The 9,923-nt window shown below is 38.8% G+C and overlaps 1 protein-coding gene across 1 annotated transcript in view; it reads left to right on the plus strand.

Moving 5' to 3' along the window:
* Positions 1-9,923, plus strand: part of robo1 (roundabout, axon guidance receptor, homolog 1 (Drosophila)) — a gene marked incomplete at its 5' end in the record, with an annotated part of 71,275 nt that overhangs the window by 32,098 nt on the left and 29,254 nt on the right. The window contains 2 exons of the mRNA XM_007573055.2: positions 284-455; positions 4,562-4,762. Coding sequence (XP_007573117.2) covers positions 284-455; positions 4,562-4,762 — 373 coding nt within the window. The remainder of the gene's footprint in view (positions 1-283; positions 456-4,561; positions 4,763-9,923) is intronic.

Genomic DNA, 9,923 nt, shown 5'->3' on the forward strand with positions numbered 1-9,923 from the left:
ATATAAAATGCACACTAAAAGAAGTGAGAATATTAGCACAGTAAAGAAAGCAGGATGTCAGTTTCAGGTCTAATGTTGAGGCAAATGTCTTCCAATTGTGAGCAGCGGGTCTTAACTCTGCCGAAGCTGGGTTATGATTATTGGCCCCATTTGTTCTTCATTGGTTTAGACACCTTACTGGTGCAATCCTGTACCCACTGTGTGCCAAAATGGTGGCAACATTTCATTCAAAGGCTCATAACAGTGCATTCATTTGAATTAATCCTGGTCTCTGTGATGGCAGATCTGGTGTTTGGGGAATGAGAGCAAGTATCACATCAACCGGACGGTTGATGGGTCAACGCTGTCCGTGGTCATCCCCAGTTTGACCCCTGGGATCCGTTACAGCGTCGAAGTCGCAGCCAGCACCAGCGCCGGTCCCGGGGTCAAGAGTGAAACCACTTTCTTTCAGTTTGGTGAGTAGTGGACATAGCCACACCTTTTTCAGTCTGCAGCCATGTCTGCATTCTCATAAATTACATTATGAGAAATTAGAAAATTGTGTAAAAGTGTGATATTTGTGGAAAGAGGTGCAGGAGTCCTCTCCAACTTTCAAACTGTGCCTTATTAAAATTCACTGTCTCGAAAAATTTTAATATCGCATCAGATCAATCAAAGACAGATGTTTTAAGCACAAAGGTTAGGCTCCATTTGTAGCCTATGTCTAGTATTTGTGTGCGTCTGGAATGAATCATTTGTGACAATCCTCTATAGGCTGCTGTTTTCCCTGTTGCACCTTTCTCTAACCAAATTTCTTTCTTCCACTAAATTTTTTGTGCTTGAAAACAGAACTCTGAACAATTAGCTTCTTTAGTAATGGTTGTAGTACTGTATAAAAATAAATAATTAAAGTTGGCAAATTAAAATTTACCAATTTTTTGTAGCGGTTAAGTAAGGTAAACATGAAATATGAAGCTTAAAAATGTTTTTGGTCATATAGGTCTTAAATCATATAGGTCTTTAAAAGTCCTTAAATTCTTACACTAAGCTTACTGACACTGGCAGATTTTCTCAGTTCTTAAAAAAGAAGTCAACATTGGTTCAAAAAAGGTACAAAATAGGAATTTGACCCCAAATGTTTGATTTGTGCATCTATAGTTGCCTGATATTCCTTGGAAGTGAATCAACCCCAATCACTTAACAAGTAATTATAGCATAAGCTCATCCATTTTAAATGAAGAACTTCCAGTATCATGACCTTATGCCAACTAAACAACATCTCTGTAACTTCCTTTATTGTTGTGAGACATGCTCAGGCCTCTACCCTGTTTCCTTTTCATGCTTAGTGCAGATGCTTGAAGACTGTAATTTGGGTGAGTTCTCTCACCCAAATTTGCCATAGAGAAGTTTGTCTATGGCAAACTTCTCTTGCCATAAAGAAGTTTGAGTGACAACGGGGTTCTGCAGTTTTTTTTCGTGTGTTGTGTTAAATGTTTTCATTTATGTTTGCTAATTAGCCGAGCATCACATTGGTACGCTCAGCTCCCTCAGCAAAGAAGCCCTCTCCATTCTGTTTTTGAATATGTTTTCGCCTCTGCTCAACTTCAAACAGCAAACATGACCAATATAAACTTCTTTAAGTGTCATTTTTGGCCAGATAGACCAAACATCTTTAGGAAATTTTGTTACTATTTATGTTTGAGCTGCTTAGCTAGCTTGCTAATGAGTAAGATAAGAAAAAGAAAATAAGCACAGACAGCACAATTTGCCTCTGCTCAGCTTCAAAAAGCAAAGACAACAATATAATAGGCTCGAAACTTCTTGAAGAGGCATTTTTATCCAAATTGACCAAGCACTGTTTATTTTTGAGCCGTTTAGCTAGCTTGCTAATCAGTAAGACCAGAAAATAGTGGCACAGACGGCACCATTTGCCTTTGCTAAGCTTCAAACAGCAAAGACGACGATACAATTGGCCTGAAACCTTTTGGACCATCATTTTTGTCCAAATTGACCAAACATTTTTGGGTAATTTGGCCACTGTTTATTTTTGAGCCGCTTAGTTAACTTGCTAATGAGTAAGAATGGGGAAAAAAACAGCACCATGAAGCAGCAAGCGAAAGAGAGAGAGACCAGGAGACCATCTGGTTTTAAATGTGTGATTGAGTGGGCCAGGATGGGAATGAAGAAGCATTCCCTGTGACAGATACAATTTATCTCACTTGAAGAGTTCCTGTGGTGATTGTTGCCATGTACCAACACCGAAGTGGGACAATGCGCCTCGGGGACCAACGCTTCACCTAAACGCATTTGACACACTCTCAGGTTTGTACGCGTAATCCTAAGTCCAGATACCTGTACAATCCCTTGTGTGCTGCTTTTGCTAACATTTTGTGTGAACATTGGCACGTTCGGCTCCCTCAAACAGAGTCACAAATTGAGAAGCCAGGCAGCCAAATAGAGACATAGACTCAGCAGCTGAGACAAATGAAGAGATATGGTACGGTAAAGTCAATGCGTTGAGGTTTTGTTGGGCTTCTAGCGATCCTTCAAAAGAATGGCTACTGAGTAAAAGACTTCACTCTGAAAAACAAAAGGATAAAGTAACAAAAGCATAAAAAAAGGAAAGTCAAAACGCCAGAGGGTGGAGCCAGTCAGAGAAGTCTTTCATGTAACAGACATGGGGGAGAAGCGGAGACAGATGAGAAAAACAGATCAAGAAGAAGCAGGTTGTAGCGAGCAGCTGTGCATACGACGTCGCTACAGTGCGTTTCACAGCTTCCAGGCATTCGACGCCTCAGTTTTTCACAGTTGTACCTCTGTTTGCTAATTATTGCGGTGTCTGTCTTTGAGGGTGATCTTTCTGGATTTGTTTATCTGTTTAGGAAATCGCCGTCGCTTAGTGTAAATGATGCCTCGTGGTGTTTTTCTAACCGGTTCCATCATCAAGCTCCGCTCACCTGTCACTGTTGACTGGGATTTGCAACACAACCCAGATTTACACTCACCTGCTTGGGGAAAAAATAATCTCCTCTATCAAGATGCACAAATTAAAGTCTTGGAGGTGAGAGGAATCCTTAAGATTCCTTTTGAAAAACGTAGAGCTTTAAATTAGACAAGGTCTTATCTTGAACTGTTTTCAGCATCTTTTATTAATGATAACCATGAGTACAAATTCAAATTCTGTGTATATTTCAGAGAAGAAGAGAGTTATAGCCTGTGTTGCTAATGCTGGGTTAGGAGTTTGAAGCCAAGAATGACATTTTTCCTGAGTTTAGAGTCTAAAACAACGTCTTTATTTGTTTCGCTGCTACCTATTGTAGCACCAGATATTATATTGCAATCCCAGACATTAACAATATAGTTCTAAGATATGAAGCCATATTGGATACGTCACTTGGGACTGGTCAGGGAGTCCAACTTTCCATGTCAGAATGAAATGACTTCACTAGAAACAATAAATTTATATGATTTACCAAGGTAGTAAATTGTACACTGTTTATTTACTTATTTATTTTGAACATGATAGAAGTATAAAATCACACGCATGAAAAAGGAATGCAAAATACATATTTTTTTTGTACTGCAATAATCCTAACATGCCTGAAAAGGAGAAGAAGTTAGAAACTTATGAACTCCTAACCCATAAACCCATGCCATACGTTCAGATGGACCCTTATTGTTAAATCAAATGAAATAAATAAATAAACATAGGTTAAATTATTGTGATTTTATCTGAGTTTACATTTCTAAATATATACATCCATACCCACACACACTTATATCCATTAGCCTCAATCTGCATACTCAGATTAGTGCGCAAGGGGTGTGGGGGAAGACAGACAGAGACTGCGGCGGCAGCGTGTCGGTTGGTCTGTGTTACCCAGAAAGCAGTTGGGCACAATATCACAACACCGTGAGTGTGTTGTGATACACTCACAACACACTCACGGTGTGAGTGTGTTGTGCCCCAGACTATATAGACTGGGGCAGTCTATATAGTCTACTATATAGACTGCCCCAGTCTATATAGTAGACTGGGGCAGCCTACTATATAATGTACTCGGGACCACTTCTTTGTTATTACACATCCACATTTGTAGAGTACGTAGAGTGGCAACCCTAACTGTAGCGTCTAGTCTATGCGCCTTATAGTGCGGAAAATATGGTAATTCCCCACACCTCTGAACAATGTCAAATTTGGTAAAATCAGAGGAAGTATATATTGTGGTCTGGATACACGAGGAGATATATAAAGGAAGTCTCTTTATGTGGCCTTAAAGAAACATTCTTTCAAGTTGTTTTTTTTTTTTTGGTTCACCTTATTGAAGTCTGAAATATCTTTAGTTTTCCAAGTGCGTCATAAATGTTTAACCTAGACTCTTCCAACCAGCTGAAATTGTCTGATGTCTGTAACAACCCGGTTTCTCTGTTCATTCCTACTTTTTTATCCATTTCTTTTCATGCCTTTCCTTTAGCATAAAGCTCACTTTTCATGTTTACCATAAAAACCATTCATACGCTGATCAAACAGACCCTCTGAAACATCCTGCTCACGTCTCTTCTGATCCTTCCCCACTTCCAGATTCATCTGGGCGAATGACCGAGACCGTGAACCAGGAGAACCCGCTCTCCCAGCAGATCTCAGATGTGGTCAAGCAGCCTGCCTTTATCGCAGGAATTGGAGCAGCATGTTGGATCATCCTCATGGTCTTTAGTATCTGGTTATACCGGCACCGAAAGAAAAGGAATGGCCTCTCCAGCAGCTATGCAGGCATACGCAAAGGTAGGCACACGCAGATGATGGCACACAGTTAAAATTTAGGACTGGGGGCTAGAAAATGTTGGTGATAATGCATTGTTTGCTAAATATCCATGTAATCATCTACTTGTTTGTTGTTTTCATCCTCAATGCTGCCAACTTCTCCTGTCTTCTGTCACAAAAAGATGTATTTGTAGAGCTCGCAGAGCCATATCTTATAGACTCCCTTTAAGAACTGTCAGCGCCCGCTGAGAGTACAGCATGAAGACGTCTTTTCATGAGTCTGACATGCTCGTTCTGTGAGAGTGTGAAATGTGTTTTCAGTTAAGCACATTTTCAGATCCAAAAACTCCCTTTTCTTTTTTTCCCCTCTCTGCAACTCCCATCTGACTGTGTTGGGAAAATAGTGAATGTTTGTGTTCTAATCTCTGTTTATCAAGGACATCCTGACATTTTCACATGCTTTTAGCTTCCCCATCCTCCAAGAGACGGGCCTTCGGATAAGGAGGTGGACATGTAGCAAGAGATTTATGCTACTTATCTCTCTGGAAGATACACAACTGGCTCTGTCTTTTCTCTGTCTAGTTGTTACCTGATTTAAGTCAAAGTGACAGAGTTCACGACGTGCCCGTCCTCGGCTCACGGCAGCTCAATGACTAAGATAGTCATTAGCCGTTCTATCTTAGTCTCAATTATGTGTGAGCTAGGTTAATGTGTGGCCTTGGGCTGTGCAGCTGCTTGCTACTGTTAGCGCTGCCTTCTTCAACCTCAGTCCTTGGCTCAGGTTTAGTGCCGAATGCCAAGGTTAGAGGAAATCCACCCTTCAACCTTGATGCACAGACAATAGACTGATTTAGCCACTAATCTCAGACTGCCATGCAGAAAACCACGTCTTCAACCTGCCGCTTCCGTGGTTGACGGAAAATGTAAAGTGAGATCCGTTTCGGCGAAGATTCCCAAACTTTCATTCACACGTACAGACACTTGTGTGGGCTGTAACGGTTAGAACCGCCGTGTTTTTGCTCATGTCTATGATTACAGCGTGCAGTAATGACCTGCGGTCAGGCATGAAAGGAGAATGGCGTGCAGAATGAGGTTCCCCTTTGTCCGTCTGCGATTCTATATGTTGATGTTTACTTGAATAAAGAAAGAAATAGTTCTTCAGGGAACGGTAGGCAGACATGCTCCCCCCTCCCGTCATCCCCAGCCCTCCGTGTCTCCACGTGGATCCAGACCACAAAAGGCCACAGTCTTTGTTAGAATGGGTAACCAAGAATGTTTTCAAAGAGTATAATTGCAACCACATGAATCAACAACGTGCAGTTAGGGTTAAAAAGGTTGAATTGGGAAGTGCGCGCATGTGGGAGTGGTGGTATTTGTAACACATTAAGCGTAGATTATAAACTAGTCATGGAAAAAAAATGAATAGTTTTTTTTTTTTCTTGAACGCACCAATTACAAATTTGTAGCTGATCTCTGATCTGTTTTGGGTTTTTTTAGGTTTGGCCTACAGCTAAATATGAATGGATCAGAACATCATTTTCTGTTTTTTTGCTCTCTGTCCTTGAATAAACATGAATTATTTATATTAGAAGAAAAAAAAACATCTCTCTCACACAATGCGTGTGAGACAGGAGTCTATGTAAGACGTTGGTTTTACTGATATTTTACCAGAAAAACAAAGTGATTGCAAAGTTCTTATTTAACCAAGTTTTTATCATCTAACACAGAAAAACCCTGTAAATTCTAGACTCTAACAGGTAAAAATAGTGCACAAAAATCCGTGTAGGATGGCGAAGTCCTAGCGCAAAAATTCGCGTGATAGGTGGATGGAGCCTGGTGCTGCAAGGTTGGAGACCTTGTCCTGTTCGGCGACGAGGCCTGGATAATACCCGTGTTAAGTGTTAAACAGACGGCGGAGTCCGGCGACGGCAGGCGTTTAATTCCGTAACAAAAGTGTTTCTTTTTTTTTTCTTTTTCCAAAATCTCTCTTTCTTACTGTTTATTCAATGTCACATGCTGTTTTTATTTTGTTTTTTAATTATGTAAAGCACACATTTCAGCCTTGCTGCTGAAATGTGCTATACAAATAAAATTTGATTGATTGATTGATTGATTGATCTAACATCAATGATTAGAAATGTGGACGGTTGAAATTAGCAGCTGTACTTTAGAAGAAAGACAAAGAACAAGAAATAGCTTTAGTAAACTGAGACGATTAGTATGAACTGTACTTTTAAAGAAAGAGATAAAAGCTGATGGTTCACATTTTTTAATCTTAGCAATTAGCACAGCAAGCATAAATATTAACTGTTTTTAGAGAATGTTCATTCCTATTTCAACTCAAAATTTTTGAAATGCTGCCAAACATGTTCAAATCTAACATGAGTTACATTATTGTAGCTGTGCTAATCACGTTAATCACTAACGTGATTAGTACTAATTAGCACTAACTAGCGGTTAATAAATAACCACTCTATTAAGAAATAAGAGTGGTAAGAAACTGCTTCATAATAACAGCTACTATAAAGAAAATACGGCATCATAGTGAAGGACGAAATGCTGCTTTTGGAAAAATAAATTTGTTAGGATTCTCCTTGTCAGTCAGACAACTTTCAGTGCTAATTTGCAGACTCTCTTTAATATCTTCTCCACCAAAGGGAACCATTATCACCATGACCTTGTAGCACTTTAGTTTTGTTTACTGATTGGAATAAGATGTTACTGGTCACAATCAGTCGAACTTAAATCTGCTGATTCCTCCTCATGGATGTCATGTGAAGATGAGAAAGAGACATTTGTTTGTATAAAGACCCCAAAACTAACAAATATAGTCATACCTCACATGAAGCTTTATCTAGCCTTGAGATAAACATCAGTCCAGGTTGACAATGGAGACCTGATTTATGTATTTCAGTCATGTTTGCATTTGTCGCAGACTGTTTTGGGTAGCCAGTGTCTCCTCTTCAAAGGCATTCATCAGAAAGATAAAAGCCACATGACAGCCGATATCTTCAGGACAGATTCCAACACAAGATTATTGCATTTAGAGGATGTTTGTTGGCACAAGTAATCCACGAAGTCATTATTTGAGGATAAAAACAACGTTAGAGGAGCACAATTGCTCCTCTTGGATTGTTTTGGACAAAACTAGAGTGGGTAATGTTGCTACAATTTGCTGTAAGGATTGCATCAACTTCAAACCTCACAGCATTACTCTTTGCTTTTTGCTTAAAGAGTAAAGCAAAAACAATAGTTGTCCTCCAGATTTATAGCATGAGGTTTGGTATGAGATTTTTGCTTGAGCACCTGGATAACGTTTTTCTTTGAAAATGTTCTAAGGACTAAAATCATGAGAGGAAAATAAAATGTGGTTTTTTAAAAGATGCAGTTGTTTTGAATCCAATAGTTTTACTTGGACAACAAAAAAAATACCTTTATACTTTTACCCAACTCCAACCAAGGAAAAAATGATTTACACTTTGGGATGAATATTGAAAAATAGCAATAGGTTTCAAGTAAAAATGCTAAGCACACAGAATATTACCCCTTTTTTATTTCTGCTTCTAATTTAGAGAGACAAATAAGATGCTAACATTACCTGGTTAATGAGGAGCTAGCCTGCACTCTGCTGCTTTACAGTAGCATCCCAGCTAGCAAGAAAATGTTTGCACGACGTCCGTGAACGTATTCTGAAAGTCGAACGTCGAATGTTCGGACCTGACGTTCAGCAAACGTCTGAACATTCACTCTGAACATTCGTTCCCAATTAAGTTTCTTTTTTTGCTGTCATTTCACTTGATTTAGTTTTTATATCTTTAAAACTTTTATGGCTGTTATTATTTTTTATCAAATTTTTATTTTTCACTTCTTATACAAAGTGCATACTTCTGAATGCACTTCAGAAGTATGCACTTTGAAGTGCATACTTCTGGTGGTTTGAATGTTCTTGAACGTCTTCCGGGCGTTTTTATAAATGCTGCTTTAAAAAACTTCCAAAAAACGGAGGCATTACAAAGAGCTTTATTTAAGCCTACAAAATACATTAAGATTTCTTTTTGTTACTCTTGCTGTTATTCTAATGCAAACGTCTCTTCTATGTCTTAATAAAAAATAAATAAATAAATAAATAAATGTTCGGACTTGACGTTCGCCGAATTTTAATATATTTAAAAACTTTATGGTGGTTAATATTTTTGACAAAATCTCTCTTTTTTTGTACTTTTAGAGTCTGAATTTTCTCTGAAAGTTATCTGTTCGTTCGTGTGTGTCGTTTAAAAATTGGGTTACTAGCTTCAATACCTTATTTATCCAGTAGGGGGCTCCACGCCCGGCCAAACATTATCCTCGCAATTCAAATAATGGTTATAAGTCCGATTTTTCTCATTTCCTTTCCTGCATAATCAACGTTGCATTTATTCCAATATAATGTAAACGTATCTCAAAGGAGAGTAATACTTAAATAAAAGTCCAAGAAGTACTTCCGTTTGGAAAATATGAATTTTCTGCAGAGTAACGTCTCTTCCCAACTCGGATTTCTGCAGTTAAAAAGCAACGCAAGTGATGGGATCTACCTTGTTCGGTAAGTTATTAGTATCCATACTTATTTCTGTCATATTCTAACCAGGCACGTGGTTAAAGCGTAAAAAGCCACATAACTTGTTGCTGATGCCTTTTGTGTGCGTTTGTATCACGCTAAGCTTCGTCCTCCTTCGTATCAAGCACGTGCCGTCATTATCTCATGACTTCTCAACCTCTATTATAAAGCTTGACCTGACCAGAAATATTTATCTACGTGAAGTGTCCTGCTCTTTTTTCCCCTTAATGTTACTTGTCCTAAGCCACCGAGTCAACATAACTGGGAAGTAGGTAATCGGGAGAGTTCGTGGACGGACCGCTTCGTTCATATACTGAGGGCTTTGAAAAAACATGATGTTTTCTCCTCGGTCTACTACTGAGGAGAAGTTTAGCTGCTGGCAACGAGTAAAGCTGAATGCGAATTAACTTTTTCAGCGCATAAAATTATAACATTTAAAAACTTGAGTTCTACATTGTCCTTTTTAAAAAGCAAGATTAAAGAAAATAAATGTATTAATACTTTGTATTGCTAAATGTGCAAAGCTTACTGACATTTTCCAACACAGCCATGAGAAGAGGCAGCTGGTAATGGGAGTTACACCATTTA

Source organism: Poecilia formosa, unplaced genomic scaffold (assembly GCF_000485575.1).
Source record: "Poecilia formosa unplaced genomic scaffold, Poecilia_formosa-5.1.2 Scaffold317, whole genome shotgun sequence".
Lineage (NCBI taxonomy): Eukaryota > Metazoa > Chordata > Actinopteri > Cyprinodontiformes > Poeciliidae > Poecilia > Poecilia formosa.